The sequence below is a fragment of the Callorhinus ursinus genome, unplaced genomic scaffold, assembly GCF_003265705.2.
Source record: "Callorhinus ursinus isolate GAN/ISIS: 27379988/994484 unplaced genomic scaffold, GSC_fseal_2.0 scaffold13, whole genome shotgun sequence".
Lineage (NCBI taxonomy): Eukaryota > Metazoa > Chordata > Mammalia > Carnivora > Otariidae > Callorhinus > Callorhinus ursinus.
In genome coordinates, this window is record NW_027397075.1 from 48,963,029 (window position 1) to 48,984,456 (window position 21,428).

The 21,428-nt window shown below is 40.8% G+C and overlaps 1 protein-coding gene across 4 annotated transcripts in view; it reads right to left on the bottom strand.

Annotated features, from left to right (window-relative positions):
- HHAT (hedgehog acyltransferase) overlaps positions 1-21,428 on the bottom strand; it is a 330,834-nt gene that overhangs the window by 233,863 nt on the left and 75,543 nt on the right. For all 4 annotated transcript variants that reach the window (XM_025877897.2, XM_025877896.2, XM_073900235.1 and 1 more), the window contains one exon: positions 20,002-20,173. In XM_025877897.2, the coding sequence (XP_025733682.1) occupies positions 20,002-20,173 (172 nt within the window). The remainder of the gene's footprint in view (positions 1-20,001; positions 20,174-21,428) is intronic.

Here is a 21,428-nt window from a genome sequence, read left to right on the forward strand (position 1 = left end):
AGGCTTGTCCACTCACTCCTCCTAGGATGACAGTCAAGGATCATCTCACCTTCACAAGTTTCTACAGGATCAAGTGAAGCTCCCATTGCATTACAGCTCAGTTCTCCCTCTAGAGATTTGAAATTTGAAATTCTCAGTTCAAGCAATGGATTGAAATCCAAGGATCTTTTATCACTCTGCTTAAAAACAAAACGACAACCAACAACAAAAAAAAAGGGGGAGAAAAAAATTCTTATCTCCTGGGACCATAGGGCTCAGAAAGCCAAAACCAACCAAGAAGTTTGATCCTTAGGTTTATCAAATTACCATGTCAACTGAATTCTCACTCTTGCAAAGTATCTAATGCAAAAGTTAGAGCACCAGTGTATAGAATGGGACCCCCAAGGGACTAAAGTGGAGGCCCATGATTACTCAGAATATTCTGGACCCCCAAAGCTTCATGAGCATCCCTTGCCAGCAGAAGCAATCCCCCTTACCCGGTGAGATAAGGCTGTTCTGGCCTTGACTGAGGACTCTTCACTGAAATCCCTTAAGGAAATTAATGTGCAAGAGAGGTCAGTTTTCCTCATCTCTCAGACTCCTCCTCAATATCTAGGATGGACCCCAGCATGCCCCAAGGCTTTCTTCACTCCAAAAGACTGCAGGACTGCAAGACTTTGTTACTGACAAAAACCTGGCCAACATGTATGGATATGGATTCTGAATATTCTAGATGAAGGAGAAAGGGACAAATGGTACACTGGGTGGAATTACCTACATCTACTTACCAGCAACTAAGGATTCGATAGGCCAGCTGCAGCAGCTAGCAATGGTGCTGTTTGGGAGTTTGGAGACCCAGCCGCCACAACTGCCCACACTTACGGGGCTGAGATGCCAGAAATTCTTCAGGAAATCATAAAAGGAAGTAATAGAATCATTTCAAGGAATAGGAATGTCAGGGTAGATTTATCATGTGTGACATGCTAAACCAAATCTCTAACTATGTCCCCAAGAGAGGCCCAATAACACTCCCTCCAACAAGACTTTGAAAATACATTAGTGAGGGGAGTACAAAAATCTCTGAAATGTGTTGCCAAGGCCATTCTCTGTGAGTTAGGGATGCTGTTAAGGGACAAGGAGATTCTTCATTTCAATGTGGAGACCAGACTCCTTAAATGATAAAGATTAAGTAGTGGCACTCCCCCCCGCCCACACACACATACAGGGAGGCAAATTGGGCCTGTTACCACAGTAAGCCATGTGGTTAGCTCAGTAGTCCCAATGCTCTGATCCACAGGCATTTCTGGTGAAAGGTAGTTGATTATGAAGCTCCCAAGCCTTAAGTAGATGAGGAATCATATCACTTAACCTGGACAAGTTACTGAACTTTGTCTGTTTCCTCACCTATAAATAGAGATTAAAGTACCACCTGCTCATAGGGTTGCCGTGAGGATTATATGTTGATATATGTAAAGTTCTTAAGGTAATGTCTGGCACAGAGTAAGTGCTCAATAAATGTTAGCTATCATTATTATAAATACGTATATCTGGGGGGAGGAAATCAAGTCTTAGTAAACAGAAACCTGACTTAAGCCACCATGAGAGTTCTAGCCCTTCAGCCAAATCTAAGACCTGAGTCAATTCACAGATCTAGAGCCTCTTGAATGAATGACGGGGAGGCTAAGTCATTGTGAGAGAGAAAAACCCGATAATACCACAAGTACACAATATAATTCCCCTCTTCCTAGCGCTCCCTAAAGATACTTAGATCATTTCCTTGGATGGTTGTGTTCCTAGAGCAAGTTAAATATCCAGAACTTGGGGGGATCATTGAACACGGGACTCTAACTCTAATATATAGAAACCTGAAACACTACTCTGATCCATGAGTCAGACGGGGAACATATGAGGGCAATGCTAAATAGACTTTTGGCCTGAATCTGTTTCACAGTAGGCCCAGAGGGACCCCAAATCCATCTGTGATTATTTTCTGAGTTCTTGAGGAAAGAATTTGCTCCCAGATCTGTGAACTAAAGATTATCACTGTAGGAAACAGAAGCTGCAGGCACTACTCCCCCTAGCAAAATAGTAACCCCAAGAGCATCCTGGCATCCCTGATAAAATTACAGAGATGAAGACTAATATCAACAGACCCAAAAGATATAAGCAAAATGATTCTAGTCAAATCCCCCATTTACCTTGCCAATTTGGCAGGTGCAGGAGATGGAGGGGCCTTAGAGAATGAGTCTGCATCATGGTATATTTAATAGTTAGGGACTCCAATTAGAGATGCTCTTCCTGGTGTGATATATTAGGACATATTCAAAGAGGCTCTGACCCCTGATTATCAGCTCTTCACCTTGAAAATTTTTCCTATTTCCTAATAACTAGTGAATATCAAAAGTAGTATACTTTAGCCTTCTTGGGACAGAAGTACACCTCTACAGCGTTACCTTAGGATGATATTACCTCTCCAGTTCTGAGCCCCTAATTCCTCCATAAAAGTCAAGTTTGTCTCATTCCCACAGAAGACCTACAACTGGTTTGGTACATTAATAGCATCATGCTAACAAAGCCTATAAAACTAGAAGTGCCAAGTATACCAGATGTTTTAGTAAGACACAAACATCCAGAAATGAAATGGAATATAGGTTGAGGTATCTTAGAAGTTTCTGTGGGGTCAAGATCCAAATGAAAAACAAGTAGATCCACCTTATGCCACTTAGTCCTAAGAAAGAGGTGAAATGGTTGGGAAGCCTCTTTGGTATTTGGAGACAATGTACACGTAGTTGGGCATGCTGCTTCAACTCATCATTTACCAGGTGACCTATGCCTAACCACAGGACACCAGAGGACCATGCTACGTCCTTATTCCACTTGGAGTTATCTGATCCACCCAGCCATAAAAACCAGGTGTGCCTGGTAGCACTCCACCATCAATGAGTGGATATATACGCACACGCACACACATGCACGCGCACGCACACACACATGCACACAGAGGATCCTGAAGTCACAAATACACTGCAGGAAAAGGGACCTCATTTTCCCAATTTGATGACTCCTGCTAATCGCCATCCTTCTCTCATCCCACATCTAAGGCCCCATGAGGACTTGATTAAAGAGGGGAAAAATGAGCTCTGTTCACTGATGGCTGTCCTTGGTATGCTTGGAGGAGTGCTGATGAGATTTGAGGACGAAATATGTAAGTGAACACATCAGAATGAGATCAGTGAGAGTATTTGTGATCCATGTAAATTCTCAACCAAAGGGCCCCTGCTGTTCTTAATAACACGGTGACACCCTGTGCATATCAGCCAGCCTCTTTCCAAAGCCATTCTAATGATTTTAAACAGACTCATGACCAAAGTGGCCACAGTGGCCACAGCTTCGTGTGGGATCAAAAACACAAACTGCCCCTCCCCAAATTAACCTGGCTATCACCACTGCTGAATGTCTAACTTGCCAGCCTCTCTACTCTGGTATCAGGTTGATAACTAGACCCCTTCTACCTTGGAGGTGCCAGAGAGTTATCCTTATTCTGGATGCGGATTTGCTTTCCATATCCACCCTGCTTCTGCCACCACTGACTGTCTTATTCACTGTCTTGTTATCAGACATAACTTGGCTTCTATCTAGTGACCTCACTTCATGCAAATGGAATAAGACAATGGGCTCTACCCATGGCATTTTCTGGTCTTATGCCATTATCAGAAGCAAGTGGCCTTACAGACTAGTCTATCAAAAATTCCATGATGGCACCAGATGAAAGTCATTGTCTTATGATGTTGGAATGCTGACTTTGCCTGTGATGATCAAGTGCTGTCCCACAGGATGTGGAGAGTGCTCTAAACCAGTAAACTACATATGGTGCTCTTACCCATAGCTCAAATATGTAGTCAGTATCCAAGGAGTAGAAGTGGGAGTGGCATCTCTCATTATCATACCTTTAATCCACTCCTAAAATAGCTGCTGCCCATCCCATCCCTGCAAATCAGTGATCTAGATGCTTACAGAGATTTTACCACCGAGCAAAGAAATGCTTTCATACGGGGACACACAATGATCGCATTGAATCAAAGTCTACTACTATTACCCAGACATTTGGAGCTTCTCATGGATCTAGGTGAACAAGTAAAGAGGGGTAATGGCGTTCGCTGGAAAGATCAATGCTCACTATCAAGGGGAAATAGGGTTACTACCCCTACACAATGCAAGCAGGAAGGAGTACAGGTGGAACTTAGGGGACCTTGTAGGCCTCCTAGCCTTGCTGTGTCTACTGGTTAGTTAAAGGAAAATCACATTAGCCAAATATACACAGGACTACCAAGGGTTCAGAGCCATCAGGAATGAAGATTAGGATCACACCACTGGGTAAAGAACCTCAAACAACAAAGGTACTGGCTGAAGGTGAGAAGAACATGGAATGGGAGGGGGGGGGGGGGGGGGGGGAGTTCGTAAGTCCTCTGATCAGAACTGGCTCTAAAACATTTACCTATTTTTCTTATTTGCTGTCTTCTGTGTTTACATATAAATTTTCATTAATATTCCCCTTCATTCCCATCCCTTTCTCCTACTATTTCATACAAAACGTGTTGGTGGAGGCTAACTCTACAGCTGAGCCCACAGTTTCAGAACATTCACGTTATGGCAGAACCCACAGAGGCATGAGCACCCCCAGGAGTCTGCACTTGGAGCTGGATGCAGTGACTCAGAGGGGTTTTCCTCTTTGGGGAAGAAGATGCGCATGTTTTCAGCTATATGTGGGACAGCTGTATACCCCCTTGAGGAGGTTCAGTCTGTGGCATACTGCTTGGGGACTGTATCCTATAAGGTCTCCTTTCTTTCACTGAAATCTTGTTTGGATTCAACAGATGCAAAGAGGAGCTTTTCAGCATCCCCTTCCTGTAAACTCCTGCGTATTAATAGAACTCATCCTCACATTGGCCTTCGGAAAGCTACAATTACTATCACTTTTCACAGTGGTGCCTGCCCTTCTGATTGCTTTCCATTGGTTTCAGCAGACACATTTAAAGTTTCCCCAAAACTGCTTCTATTTTTCTCACATATGTCTCATCCTGTGACCCTCGTTTATACTCCTCCAAGACAACCAACGTCAACAATGGCTTCTGATTTGCCAAATGAAGTAGCATCTCTTCAGTCCCCTCTTACTCGGCCACTCTTTGAATTCTGATAAACTGAGAACTGCTTTCTTCTTGAAACCTTCACAGAACCATCCGCTTCCTCCTGCACTGATTACTAGGAATAGTATTTAGTCTCGTTGGTTGCTGACTCCTCCTTTTCTCCCTGCCTCTTCAATGCTAGTGTTCTTTCTCTAACGTTCTATCCTTTCAGTAAGAATGTCTGATGGAGGTGCCAGAACAGTCCCTCGGGGAGCAGTCCCTTAGGGCTGGATGACCCTGCCACTGCGCCACCCACAGCCCCTAGAGCCCTACCTGCCCAGCACTTATGCAGCAAATCTTCCCTGAGCCTGGCTCCTCCTGAGAAGCTGGTTATAGCAGCTCTTGGCCTCACTGGAGACTGAAGTAGAAGGGAAAGGAAATCAACATCTACCTGAGCAAGGATAAAATGAACGGGAAGGAAATTCTATTTTGACATCTCCAGGAGGGCATTAAAGGGAATGAAAGAAAAACAAATGTCACCTTGTTGCCATGGAGTCCCTCATGTCCTCTTAATTACGGTGAGTAGCACTTGAGCTCTGACAGCCAAGCCAGCCACCACTGCTTTTTCCATCTCCAGCAGGAGAGGATCTAATACCTTCCACAGAGTTTGTGAACGTCCTCATTGTTTGATTAACCCATTAGATGAATCCCATAGTAAAAGACCTCTGTGAGACTATGGACTCTGAGAAACACACTGAGGGTTCTAGAGGGGAGGGTTGTGGGGGGATGGGTTAGCCTGGTGATGGGTATTAAAGAGGGCACGTACTGCATGGAGCACTGGGTGTTATACGCAAACAATGAATCATGGAACACTACATCAAAAACTAATGATGTAATATATGGTGATTAACACAATAAAATTAAATTAAAAATTTAAAAAAAAAAGACCTCTGTGTACATCCCTATTCCTGTGAACCTTGCAGTCCTCACTCTTTGGAATAAATAATAACAAAAGATGTGTGATTCCCCTTCGGCACTTTATGCAAAATCTTGGCTCACTCACTGGCTTGGGCGCCTGGTCACTCACATTAATGCCAATATAAAGTCACTCACTCGGCAGAGTCCCTATAAAATGTATTCTCTTCATCTGAACGTGCATGTGAAGCGTGCATTAAGCACCTGGGTGGCACACTGCTCTGTAGTGAGCACCAAGAGGAACAGACACCAAAGGTGGGGGCATAGTTCCTTTCCTAAAGTGGCGTTTGCTCTACTTAGTGGCAATGGGGGGTGGGGGTCATTTCTGGACAAAGTAGAACATTACTCAGCCCCGAAATCCTTGGAGAGGAAAGCCCAGTCACGTATCTTCTGGCACATAAGACAGAGAAGCAGTCTTTATTCAGTCTACGCTGCGGCCTCGCTCTCTACTGCAACTTCAGCGTGGGGGGAAGGCATTACAGAAGGAGAGAAAGAGAGAAAAATGACAATACAGAAATTCAAATGTCTCTTTACCAGTTTAGTTCAGAAGGAAATCAGAAACTGCACACCAGCACCCAAGGCCCCGTGGCCTTTTCAAGCCTTTTAACTCCCTAATGCTTATTTTCTTTCCCTCTCTGAACATATTAAGAGATACTGGCCCCCAAGCCCTAAAGCTAGGGAAAGCCTGTGACCTGGAAAGAAAGGGGGATGCTTGTCAGGCTGTACCCAAACCCCGTGGCAGCCTGCAGGAAGGAACCCCTAAGGAGAGTCATGGGGATGGCTGGTTGGCCACAGGGGAAGGGAGGCGCTAGCAGGACTCTCTGCCCACTGAATCTGTACAGACATTCATGTCAGTATTATAAAACTGTATATGCAGTAAGAAAACAATGTTCTTCATGTATGACTTCTCTAGAATAAGCTTCTGGAGTACAAAATCTGTATCTCATTCACCTTTTTTTTTTTTTAAGATTTTATTTATTTGAGAGAGAGAGACACAGAGAGAGAGGGAACAGTCTCGTTGGGAGGAGTGGGAGAGGGAGAAGCAGGCTTCCCGCTGAGCAGGGAGCCTGACACGGGGCTCGATCCCAGGACCCCGGGATCATGACCTGAGCCGAAGGCAGACGCTTAACGACTGAGCCGCCCAGGCGCCCTGGTATCTCATTCATCTTTGCATCCCTCCAGCCAAGTCCAGTGCATGGCACTTGATAAATGCTTACTGAATGGAGGAAGGAATAGGACATTACACAGCTCAAATAACAAATACTCAACTACTAATAGAGTAAAAGCATCTTCAAGTTTGGAAAGGGTTGATTTGAAAGCTTTCCTGTTTTAAGTCAGAATTCAAACAAAAATAGAATCAGAATATAGTTTAGCCATGAAAAGGTTATCACTAAGGTAACTATATAATGACACTTCAGAGAATGAAAGGAGTTGCTACTGGTAATTACAGTAAGACTAGAGGTGTGAAACAGAAATGTAAAATGGGATATATGCTGCTCTGCAAATCCTAAGAACTAAATTAATTGTTTTAAGAGTGGCATGAAATATTAATTACCAAAAAAAATTGAGATCTTCTATTTTCCTGTCTCACACTAATTTTCAGAACTTTCTGTATGAGAAGAAATTTCCAAGACACTGTTTTCAACTTTCTATTCAGAAGCAAACATTACTCGTTGCCCACCAAACACATCTTCCCCACAATCCTTGCCATTGGAAAGGCAATTTTGTTCAAGTGTTCAAACTCCCCCTTATTTCCCCTCTCACAGTGACCTGGAAGAAATTCCTAATTATAAACTAATCATGGGCTACTCATTCCCTTTGCATGAGGCTGATTACAATGTGGGCACATGACCCCCATTAGAGCCATAAGACATCAGAGGAGGAAGGTTCTTGGAGATGTTTCTGCAATGCACATGTACTGTTTCTATAAAATGAAAGGTTTTACAGGCAAATGTCTTTACGGCCTTAGGGTCGGACAGAAAAAAATTTTAAATACCCAAAATGTGACAAGTATAAAGTTTATAAATTCAACTACATTAAAGTAAATCCTGTTCATCAAAAGATTAAAAAATTTAAAAGTCAAACCACAAACAAGATATTATTTCCAAAAACACATATAACTGGGAAAATATGGTAATAAATAAGTCCTCTGAATTCATGAGAAAAAGACAAAAATCCCACTAGAAAATGGGCAGAAGTTATCCATAGATATTTCACTGAAAATGATATCCTAAAGTCCTATTAACTATGAAGACACTCAAATTCACTAGTAATCAAGGAAATGCAAATTAAAACTATGAGATAGAATTCACACATTTTCAAAATTAAATATCAGTACCATACAATCTAACAATTCCACTACTGGGTATTTATCCAAAGAAAATGAAAACACTAATTCAAAAAGATATATGCACTCCTAGGCTTATTGCAGCATTATTTACAATATCCCAAATATGGAAGCAACCTAAATGTCCACCAATACATGAATGGATAAAGATGTGGTACGTACACATGCTGGAATACTACTCAGCCATAAAAAAGAAACATCTCGCCATTTGCAACACGGATGGACCTAGAGGGTACCATGCAAGTGAAATATGTGAGACAGAGAAAAACAAATACCATAGGACTTAACTTATATGTGGAATCTAAAAACAAACAAATGAAAATAGGAAGGTGGGGAAGGGGCTGGGAGGGTCGATATGCAAAACATGGGATTAAAAGGTACAAACTTCCAGTTATAAAATAAATATGACATGGGGATAGAATGTACAGTATAGGGAATATATTTAAAAAATATGTAACAACTCTGTATGGTGACAGATGGTAGCTAGATTTATCATGGTGATCACTTCCTAATGCACATAAATGTTGAATCACTATGTTATATACCTGAAGCTAGTATAATGTTGCATGTCAACTACACTTCAGTAAAAATGAATGAATGAATACTAAGTGCTGATAAGAATTTTGAGTTACGGGAATTCCCATGCACTGCTGAAAGGAGTATTGGTTCAACAGATTTAAAAAATTTGGCAAAATCTTGTGAATCAAAACATATACTGACCACAATCTAGGAATTCTATTTATAGATATATATATACCAGAGCAGTGTTTTATAAACTTAGGATAGTGACTCACTCAATTTAGTAGTTTCTAACCATCCTTATTAAATAAAATAGTATAGAACAGAAAATTATCACAGTACATTTTAAGTGGTATAAGGTTAAGTATTACCTTGTGAAAATTCACACACACACACACACACACACACACACACACACACACACACACACACACACACAAGGACACTAATGCATTTCTTCTATGGGCCATGAGCCAAAGAACTTGAAATCTACTTTCTTTGCACATGTTCTCCAAAAGATCTGCATAAACAACATTATGCATCATAGCAAAACCCTGGGAAAAACTCAAAAACTCTTCTATAAGTAGACAAATAACTTGCAGTAAATGCATATGCTGGCATGCTATACAACAGTGAAAAAGCCAATTATGGTAACATGTACCCATGTATTCTCAAAAACATACATTTAAGCAAGGAAATCAAGTCACAGAATAACACACCAAATATGAATCTTTATATGAAGATTTAAAATATGCAATTTTAGGAATTTGATTATGGTAAAACTATAATGAAAAAGGAGGGAATGGATTTCTAGTTTCCAAGTCCAGCATGTAAAGAGGTTACCAGTCATCACTGCATCCTGATAGCAAGCAAAAAGCTAAACAAACTGAAAATTAACAACTCTTCTTAAATCCATCAGAGAACTGAGATCACATGGTAAACTGCTGCCCCAAAACTTAGAGACAGATGGATGTATTCAGAGAACCACCAACTTAGTGGAGCAGAAATCTTTGTGGGAACAAGTACCAGGGCATGAAAATCTGGACTGTAAAGGATAGTACTGGAGGCTCAGTGTGGGAAAGTCTGAGAGTTAAAAACAGCAAGGGAATAGTCATAAGGGGCCCCCGCGCTTTTGTGAGCTTTACTTCCAGGAGCTCGATCATATTCTCAGGATGGAGACTGGAGAAAAATCCCCTCATGTTTCTCGCAAGGAGAGGGGAAAAGTAATCATTTGGAAATACACCAGAGCATTCTGTTCTTCTTAACAAGGCCTTCACTCCAGACAAACTATTTTACTGGACCCTAACCTATTGGGGTTTTATCAGAGCCTAACCAACCCAGGAGAAGGAAAATACCCAATTCTAGTCTGCTCTGGCCTTCTACATGAAGGGAAGAGAAACATCCAACTCCAGTCCCCTCTAGCCATTCTACACTCGCTAAAGAGGGTGGAGGAGGAAAAAAGAAGAATTGTTTGTGAAGTTCCTAGAATAGGGACAAGGCTCATAAAAGACTGAGACCTAATCATAGGACCACAGAAAAACTTCCCCTCCCCCAATGCCTTACTACTATATTAATTACTAACGACCTATTTACTGAAGTTCTTTTTACTCAGTACATCAATGAGTCCACCTTTCAAAAAAAATTACAAGGCATACTAAAAGGCAATCAATCAATCAATACCCCCACAGCTTAAAGAGACAGAGAAAGTATCAGAACCAGATCCAGATATGGCAAGGATGTTGGAATTATCAGATTGGGAATTTAAAACAACTATGACTAATATGCTAAGAACTCTAGGGGGAAAAAGTAGACAGTATACAAGAACAGATGGGTAATATAAGCAGAGAGATGGAAATGATAAGAAAGAATCCAAAAGAAAAGCCAGAGATCAAAAACACTAACATAAAGGAAGAATGCCTTTGACGGGCATATTAGCAGACTGAATGCAGCTGAGGAATCTCGGAGCTTGAGGATATGTCAATAGAAACTTCTAAATCAGAAAAGCAACAAGAAAAAGACTGAAAAAAAGAAAACATGGAACACAGCATCTGAACTACAAGACAACTACAAAAGGCATAACATACATGTAATGGGAATACCAGAAAAAGAAAGAAAGGAATAGAAGCAATATCTGAAGCAATAGTGACTAAGAATTTCCTCCCAAATTAAAGTCAAACACCAAACCAAAGATCCAGGATAATAACCAAACAGGATAAATGCCCCCAAAACTACACATAGGCATAACATATATTCAAACTGCCAAAAATCAAAACTAAAGAAAAAAATATTGAAAAAAGCCAGAGAGGGGTGAGAAACCTAATCTACAGAGGAACAAAGATTAGAGTGACACCTAACATCTCCTTGGAAACCATGGAAGTACAAAGAGAGTATATTATTTAAAGTGTTGTGGCGCCTGGGTGGCTCAGTCATTAGGCGTCTGCCTTCAGCTCAGGTCATGATCCCAGGGTCCTGGGATCGAGCCCCATATGGGGCTCCCTGCTCGGCGGGAAGCCAGCCTAGCCTGCTTCTCCCTCTCCCACTCCCCCTGCTTGTGTTCCCTCCCTCACTGTGCCTCTCTCTGTCAAATAAATAAATAAAATCTTAAAAAAAAATAAAAAATAAAGAGTTAAGAGGGGAAAAAAATACCAACCTAGAATTCTGCATCCTGCAAAATGACCCTTCAAAAGTGAATGAAAAATAAAGACTGCCTCAGATAACAAAAATGATGGAATTTGCTTCTGCTAGATTTGCCTTGCAATAAGTGTTTAAAAAGTTCTTCAGAGACAAGAAAAATAATATAGGTCAGAAACTCAGCTCTACACTTAAAAAAAGGAAAAGCATCAGAAATAGAGTAAGTAAAGGTAAAATAAAAACTTATTCATTGATCTAAGAGATAAAAGTCTGTTCAAAAACAATAAAAGCAACAATGTATTTATGACTACAGCTTCTATAGGTGAAATGAATGACAGCAATTATACAAGTGATGGGAGGGAAGAATTCGGAATATTTTGTCATGAGGTACTTGCACTACCATGAAGTGAATATGGTATTATCAGCAAGCGGTCTTGGAGTAGTTGTAAATGTATACTGCAGACTGTAGGGCAACTACTAAAAAGGTTTAAAAAGAAGTATTTTTGATATGCTAAGAAAAAAGAGAAAATGGAATGATAAAAATTCTCAATTAAAACCACAAAAGGCGCCTGGGTGGCTCAGTTGGTTAGGCAGCTGCCTTCGGCTCGGCTGTGGTCCCGGGGTCCTGGGATCGAGCCCCGCATCGGGCTCCCTGCTCGGCGGGGAGCCTGCTTCTCCCTCTCCCTCTGCCTGCCTCTCTGCCTACTTGTTCTCTATCTCTCTGTCAAATAAATAAATAAAATCTAATAAAAAAAAAACACAAAAGGCAAAGAATGAAATACAAAAATAGGAACAAGAAAACAAGAGCAATGAATAGAAAACATTAAAAACATGGAAGATATCAATCCAATTATATCAGTAATCACTTTAAACGTCGATGGTCTAAATTCACCAATTAAAATACAAAGATTGGAATGCCTGGGTGGCTCAGATGGTTAAGCGTCTGCCTTTGGCTCAGGTCATGATCCCAGGGCCTGGGATTGAGCCCCATGTCGGGCTCCTGGCTCAGCAGGGAGCCTGCTTCTCCCTCTCCCTCTGCCTCTCTCCCTGCTCATGCTCTCTCTCTCTCTCTCTCTCTATCTCTGTATCTCAAGTGAATAAATAAAATCTTTAAAAAAATAAAATACAAAGATTATCAGAGTGAATCAAAAAATACGACCCACCTATATATTTATTGTCTAAAAGAAACACACTCTAAATATAAAGACACATTTAGATTAAAAGTAAAAAGACAGAGAAAGATATACCATGCTAACATTAATCAAAAAGAAAGCTGGAGTAACTACGTTAATTTTCAAACACATCAGACTTCCAAGCAAAGAAAATTATCAGGGATAAGGAGGAGCATTATATAATGATAATGATAAAAGAGTCACTTCTTTAAGGAGATATAATAATCCTTAATGTGTATATACCTAACAAGGTATATACCAACCTTACAGTTGGAGATTTTGACACCCCTCTATCAGAAATGGACAGATCCAGCAGCCAGAAAATCAGTAAGGACAACAGCACCATCAGTCAACTGGACAGAATAAACATCTATAGACTACTTCATCCAACGACAACAAAATACACATTCTTCCCAAGTTCACATGGAACATTCACTAAGATAGATCATATTCTGGGCCATAACAACAACAAGAAATCATGCAATGTCTGCTCTCAGACTACAGTGGAACTAAACTAGAAATCAATACTAGATAGCTGGGAAAAATCTCAAAATCCTTGAAGATTAAATGCACTTCTAAATAACACAGGGTTGAAAGAAGAAATCTCAAGAAAATTAAAACATACTTTGAACTAAACAAAAAGGAAAATATAACTTATTAAAATTCATGGGATGTAGCAAACACACTGCTTAGAGGTAAATTTATAACATTAAATGTATATATTAGAAGAGAAGAAAGATCTAAAATCAATAATCTAAGTGTCCATCTTAGGAAACTAGAAAAAGAAAAGTAAATTAAATACAAAGTAAGCAGAAGAAATAATAAAAATTAAAGCAGACATCAGTGAAATTAAACATAGGAAATTAATACAAAAATGTCAATAAAACCAAAACTAGTTCTTTGAAAAGATCCATAATATCAGTAAGTCTTTAGCTAGGTTAAGAAAAAAAGGAGATTCTCATATTAGTAATATGAGAATGAAAATGAGGACATCGCTACAGAACCCATGAACATCAAAAGGAGAATAAAGCAATATTACGAACAACTCTATGCCCACAAATTCAGTAACTTAGATAAAAAGAACCAATTCATCGAAAGATACAATCTGCCGATTCACCCAGGAATAGATAATATGAATAGGCTTATATCTATAAAGAAATTGACCCAATAATTAATAACCTTCCAAAAGAGAAAACATTTAAGGAAGAAATTATACCAATACTCTATAATCTCTTCCAGAAGAAAGAAATAGAGGGACTACTTCCTAACTCATCCTATGAGGCCAGCATTATCCTAACACCCAAATCAGATAAAGACATTACAAGAAAACTATAGACCTGTATCTGTAATGTATGTAGATGCATAAATGCTCAATGATATATTAGCAAATCAGGGGATCAAGAGGTACAAAATTTCAGTTACTACATGTCACAGGTAAAGTATAGCATAGGGAGTATAGTCAATAATATTATAATAAAAAGAATTAACAAATAATAACGTATAAGAACAATTATACACCATGACAAGTAAGATTTATCCCAACTATGGAAGGCTGGTTCAACATCTGAAAATCAATTAATGTAATTCATCACTTCAACATACCAAAAAAGAAAAAACACATAATCATATCAACTTATGCAAAAAAACCACCACCAACAACAACAAACAAACAAAAAACACATTTGACAAAATCCAGCACCCATTCATGATAAATACTCTCAGCAAACTAGGAATAGAGGGGAATTTCCTCAACTTGATAAAAAGCATCTGTGAAAAACCTACAGCTACCACTATATTTAATGGTGAGAAACTAGAAGCTTTCCCATTAAGATCAGGTAAAAGGCAAGCGAAAATGAACTTTTGGGACTTCATCAAGATAAAAAGCTTCTGCGGCACCTGGGTGGCTCAGTCGTTAAGCGTCTGCCTTCGGCTCAGGTCACGATCCCAGGGACCTCAGATTGAGCCCCACATCAGGCTCCCTGCTCAGCGGGAAGCCTGCTTCTCCCTCTCCCACTCCCCCTGCTTGTGTTCCCTCTCTCGCTGTCTCTCTCTCTGTCAAAAAATAAATAAAATCTTAAAAAAGAAAGGTAAAAAGCTTCCGCACAGCAAAGAAATAGTCAACAAAACAAAGAGGCAACCCACAGAATTGGAGAAGATTTTTGCAAATGACACTTACAGACAAAGGGCTGATATCCAAAATCTATAAAGAACTTCTCAAACTCAACACCCAAAAAACAAATAATCAAGTCAAAAAATGGGCAGAAGACATGAACAGACACTTCTCCAAAGACGACATACAAATTGGCTAACAGACACATGAAAAGATGTTCATCATCATTAGCCATCAGGGAAATTCAAATCAAAAACACACTGAGATGCCACCTTACACCAGCTAGAATGGCAAAAATTGACAAGACAAGAAACAACAAATGTTGGAGAGGTTGTGGAGAAAAGGGAAGCCTCTTACACTGTTGGTGGGAATGCAAGTTGGTATAGTCACTTTGGAAAACAGTGTGGAGGTTCCTCAAAGAATTAAAAACAGAGCTACCCGATGACCCAGCAATTGCACTCCTGGGTATTTACCCCAAAGACACAGATGTAGTGAAAAGAAGGGCCACATGCACCCCAATGTTCATAGCAGCAATGTCCGCAATAGCCAAACTGTGGGAAGAGCCGAGATGCCCTTCAACAGATGAATGGATAAAGAAGATGTGGTCCATATATACAATGGACTATTACTCAGCCATCAGAAAGGGTGAATACCCAACTTTTACATCAACATGGATGGGACTGGAGGAGATTATGCTAAGTGAAATAAGTCAAGCAGAGAAAGTCAATTATCATATGGTTTCACTTATTTGTGGAACGTAAGGAATAGCACGGAGGACATTAGGAGAAGGAAGGGAAAAATGAAGGGGGGAAATCGGAGGGAGAGACGAACCATGAGAGACTGTGGACTCCAGGAAACAAACTGAGGGTTTTAGAGGGGATTGGGGGCTGGGGGGAATGGGTTAGCCCAGTGATGGGTATTAAGGAGGGCGCGTACTGCATGGAGCACTGGGTATTATACACAAACAATGAATCATGGAACACTACATCAAAAACTAATGATGTACTGTATGGTGACTAACATAATAAAGATAAATAAATAAGTGAAAAAAAAAAGGAAAAAGGCAAGCATGTCCTCTCTGATCACTCCTTTTCAGTATCATACTGGAAGTCCTAGCTAATACAATAAGAGAAGAAAATGAAACAAAAGGTATACACTTCAGGAAGGAGGAAATTTTTATTTGCAGATGACATGATTTTCTATCCAGAAAATTCCAAAGTCAACAATGACAATAACAAAACCTCCTGGAACTAATAAGCAATAGCAGCAAGGTTGCAGGATACAAGGTTAAAATACCAAAGTCAATCACTTTCATATATACCAGCAGTGAACATGTGGAATTTGAAATTAAAAACAGGGGCGCCTCAAGTGGCTCCATCGGTTAAGTGTCTGCCTTCAGCTCAGGTCATGATCCTATGGTCCTGGGATCGAGCCCCACGTCTTGGCATTTTCTTTTTTTTTTTTAAGATTTTATTTATTTATTTCACACACACAGAGAGAGAGAGAGAGAATAAGAAGGGGAGAGGCACGGGTCACCTGGGTGGCTCAGTTGTTAGGCGTCTGCCTTCGGCTCAGGTCATGATCCCAGAGTCCTGGGATTGAGCCCCGCAACAGGCTCCCTGCTCAGCGAGGAGTCTGCCTCTCCCTCTCCCTCTGGCCCTCCACCCCTGCTCATGCTCCCTCTCTCTCAAATAAATAAAAAGTCTTTAAAAAAAAAAACTTTTGAAATCAAAAACAATACTATATGCATTAGCGCCAAAAAATGAGTATTTAGGTATAATCTAACTCTGTTGAAACAAAGAAGAACTAATTAAATGGAGAGGTATCCCATGCTCAGAGATTCAATATTGTCAAGTTATCAGTTCTTCCCTAATTGATCTATAGATTCAATGCAACCCAAATCAAAATCCTAGCAAGTTATTTTGTGGATATCAATAAACTGATTCTAAAGTTTATATGGAGAGGTAAAAGACCCAGAATAATGAACACAATTTTGAAGGAGAAAAGTAAAGTCAGAGGACTGACTCTCTCTGACTTAAAGACTTACTATAAAGCTACAGTAATCAAGACAGGGTGACACTGTGAAATAAACAAAAAGATCAATAGAACAGAGTAGAGTGCCCAGAAATAGACCCCCATCAATAGAGTCGATTAATCTTTGACAAAGGAGCAAAGGCAATACAATGTGAGCAAAGATAGTCTCAATAAATGGTGCTGGAACAACTGGACATCCACATGCCAAAAAAAAAAAAAATGAATCTAGACACAGACTTTTCATCCTTCACAAAAGTTAACTGAAAATGGAGTATAGATCTAACTGTAAAGTGCAACACTATAAAACTCCTGGAAGACAACATAGGAGAAAATCTAGATGACCCTGGATGTGGCAATGACTTTTTAGATACAACACCAAGGGCGTAATCCATGATGGAAGGAATTGATAAGCTGGACTTGCTTATCAATTTTTTAACTTTTGTTCTGTGAAAGACACTGTCAATAGAATGAGAAGATAAGCCACAGACTAGGAGAAAATATTTGCAAAAGATATATCTGATAAAGTCCTGTTATCTAAAATATACAAAGAACCATTAAAACTCAATAATTAAAAAAATGAAAAATCCAACTTAAAAATGGGCAAAAGACCTGAACAGACACCATGAAAAGATATATCGATGGCAAATAATATGAAAAGATGCTCCACATTGAATGTCACTGGAGAATTGCAAATTACAACAACGAGATACTACTAGAGTAGCCAAAAATCCAACACAGTGACAACACCAAATGCTGACAAGAATGTGGAGCAATAGGAACTCATTCATTACTGGTGGGAAAGCAAAATGATACAGCCACTTTGGAAAACTGTGGAGCAGTTTCTTACAAAAATAAACATACTGTTACCATCCAATCCAACAATTGCACTCTTTGATATCTATTCAAAGGAGTTTAAAACTCATATCCACACAAAAACCTGCACACAGATGTTTGTAGCATCTTTACTCATAATTGTAAAACCTAGAAGCAACCAAGATGTCTTTCACTGGGCAAACTGTGGTACATTCTAGACAATGGATTATTCAGCCCTAAAAATAAATGAGCTATTAAGCCATGAAAAGACTTGGAGGAACCTTAAATGCATAATAGTATTAAGTGAAGGATGTCAATCTGGAAAAGTTACATATTGCATGATTCCAATTATATGACATTCTGGGAAAAGCAGAACTATGGAGATGGTAAAAATATCAGTGGTTGCCAGGGGTGAGAGAAGAGGGAGGGATAAACAGAGAGAGCACTGAAGAATTTCAGGGCTATGAAACTACTCTGCGACATTATAATGGTGGATACATGTCATTATACATCTGTCAAAACCTACCCACTGTACAACAAACACCAAGAGGAAATCCTAATGCAAATGACGGACTTCAGGTGACAATGAAGGGTTGACGTAGGTTCATCAGTTACGACAAATGCACCGCCCTAGTGGGGATGTTGCTAGTGGGGGTGGCTATGCATGCGTGAGGGTCAGGAAGTATGTAGGAATCTCTGCACTTTCCTCTCCATTCCTCTGTAAACCCAGAACTGCTCTAAAAATAAAGTCTATTTTTTTTAAGTTAAAAAAATGGGAATGACAAAACCAAAACTCAGGAGAGGGTGATAAAAGGTGATGGGTTGCCGATATAAACAAAGGGCTTCTAGGATTCTGGTTAATTCTTAAGCTGAATGACAGATCCCCAAATGGATGACTGATGACTTTTCTGAGTCACTGGATGTACGCCACCCACCCCCCGACCCCCCCCACCCCCGTGCTGACCTTAGAAGATAACAGCTTTTCCATATTGTTTGAACTCCATTTTGAGTGGTGCTTTCTGTTTTTCACAGTTAAAATCACTCAAACTGATAGTCTCTTAATTTGGATGCAGCAGAACTGGGGTCTGATTTAGCATGTCATCATTTCCTCGTATTCTGTTTGTCTAAACATATCATTAAAACCTTGTCTTAGTTACCCCCCAACTATAAAAAAGACTTGTTTGGGAAAAAAAGAGGCTGTAATTAAAACAACTCAGTATTTTTCCAATCCTAAAAGGTATCTTCCTTGAAAACATTCTGATTAAGCATGTGTGATACCAAGGACAACCAAGACTTTTTAAAAAATCTATAAATCACCAAACAGATAAGGAGTCAGGCTTGTACTCTTGCCCTCCATAGGGAACAGCTTAATCTGGCCGGAAGATCACACATTTCCCATTGGAGTTACAGGCTGGAGGTCAGACCACAGGCTGAATTCAGCTACCACAGGAGTTCTTAAAAGGAGAGCAAACAAGGAAACAAGGAGATTTTTGTTCAGAAAGGGGCATGGTCTCTGCTGTTTGGGCCAAAGAAATAAAGAGCAGTGGTTTCTCCACAGACAAGTCCTATACTTGAGACTGTGTCCTGCTTAGGAGAGGACTTCCATCCCACCTACTTGCAGATATAAAGAAATGCGCAGACCAGAAAGGGAGTGGGGCAACAGAGGGACTTACACAGGCACACACCCTTTATCCTCTCTACCAGACGGTATGAGCCAAGCCCTTCACCTGCACGCTTCCATTTAATCCTCAAGACAACCCTGCAAAAGCAAGTCTGCTCGTCTCACAGGACAAAGATGCAGAGAAGTTGAGTACGCTGCCAGAGGCCGCCCACCAGGGGTTGGTGGAGCTGAGAGTCAAACCTATGTCTGTCCCACTCTAAAGCTCGTATTCTTCTCCTTATTATCACATACAAGAACCACAAAGAATACCACAGAACAACTCAGCCTTAGGCTTCAAAGGCTGCCCCCGCGCCCCGCCCACGTCTCTTGCCCTCTCCTGTCAAGTGTAGTGCGGGCCATACCATAAAGATGCAGACCCCGCTAAGCTCAGTAGGATTCCATTATGAAAAGGGATTCCTACATCCTCGCTTCCCAGACCACAAAGTCTGGCCCTCAGAGCCACCATCCACCTCACACATGCATCATCTCGGCCACCAGAGGAACAAGGTTGGGAAAAAAACCAAACACCAAAGGGGGGGGTTTGCTCAAGGCAACTACACCCTGTTTGCCCCAGTCCAGCCTCAGTCTGAAGCTACTTCCTGCTGCTTGTTCTATTGACAGTAATTGCCACAAATTACCTAAGGTCCAACAAGAGACAGCCCTCAGGAGGGAGGCACTGCCATAGAGAGCGTGCATGTACATGAGGTGAACCATCAGCTCAGCCAACCACCAATAGCAGAGGAGGCGAGCCAGCCCCACGGCAAAGGCGGAAAGGTTGGACTTCAGCGAGCAGTCCTCTTGCTGCTGCATCTAAAGTAGAAACAAAAGAAGCCATTAGATTGTGCCTTCGTTTTTTAAATCTTCCAAAGAGTCCCCTATACAGTATTGCTAGTCAACTTCTCACAAACATTACTGCTCTATCTACCCAAAGAGGGTTGGATTCGTTATTCATTATTCTTGGGTGAAAAAGTCATGCCCGAGCTTGGGTGGGGTCAATGAGCTAGCCTCGTGCCAAGAACCACGAGGGGTTCTGCATCCCTTCACCGCAGCAACAGCCCTACAAATACCCAGGGTGGAGGGCAGCGCCTGATGTATTCTCCCTCAGGACTTTGGGGTCTCTTTGGGCTCAGGTGTCACCCTGCCTATCTCCATCCATCGCCCACCCACGTGGAAGGCTGGTAAAAGTAGGGCCAAGTCAGGAAGGGGCAGAGAACTAGTAAGAGAAAGGGAGAATGAGAGAGCCTGAGGACAAGGGAAAAATTCAATGTGGGTGTGTCATCTTACCTGAAGTTGTTTTTGAAACAAGGCAGAATAAACACAAACAGAGACAGTATGTGGGACAAGTCTCCTGCTCAGCAGACAGTGCAGTGTGACAGTAAGGAACACGGACTTTGCAGTCAGAATCGGGACCAGATTCTAGCACAAACCACACAGCTGTGTGATCCTGAGCAGGTTACTTAATCTTTCTGAGGCTTGGTTCCCTCATACGTAAAGTGGAAAAAAAATATGGTCACAACTAAATACGATAACATATATGAAGTACTAAGCACAGCACCTGGCATATAAGAAGCACCGGCTAATTGGTAGTTAGTATCTGGTAGGTTACATGCCTCCTACTGCACCTTCTTCACATTCTTCCCTCATGGCATCCCAGACTACCAGCTACAGGGCAGAATTAGGACACAGGTCAGAACCAAACACCAAAGGTGAGAGAAGGACCTTTGGATTATTCATGGACACAGACTACTGAGAGTTCACCCAACATGTATGCACAACACAGAACCAGTTTGATCACAGTAGCCGGATTCTGGGTCTTGCCTCACTGCCTGCTGTTTAGGGATGCACAATAGTTTAAAACACATAGATGCTGAAATGCATAAGCACATTATAAAATGTGTGTGAATTCAATTTCAGCTGTACACCACTAGACAAACACACAAACACAGGAGAGAGCGCGAGAGTGTTCTGGGTCCCACTCTGACAAGATTTTATTAGACCGAAGCCCGCCTTGTAATGCAGAGGTGAAGCTAATGCATAAATGATGACGTTGAATCCGCAAACATTC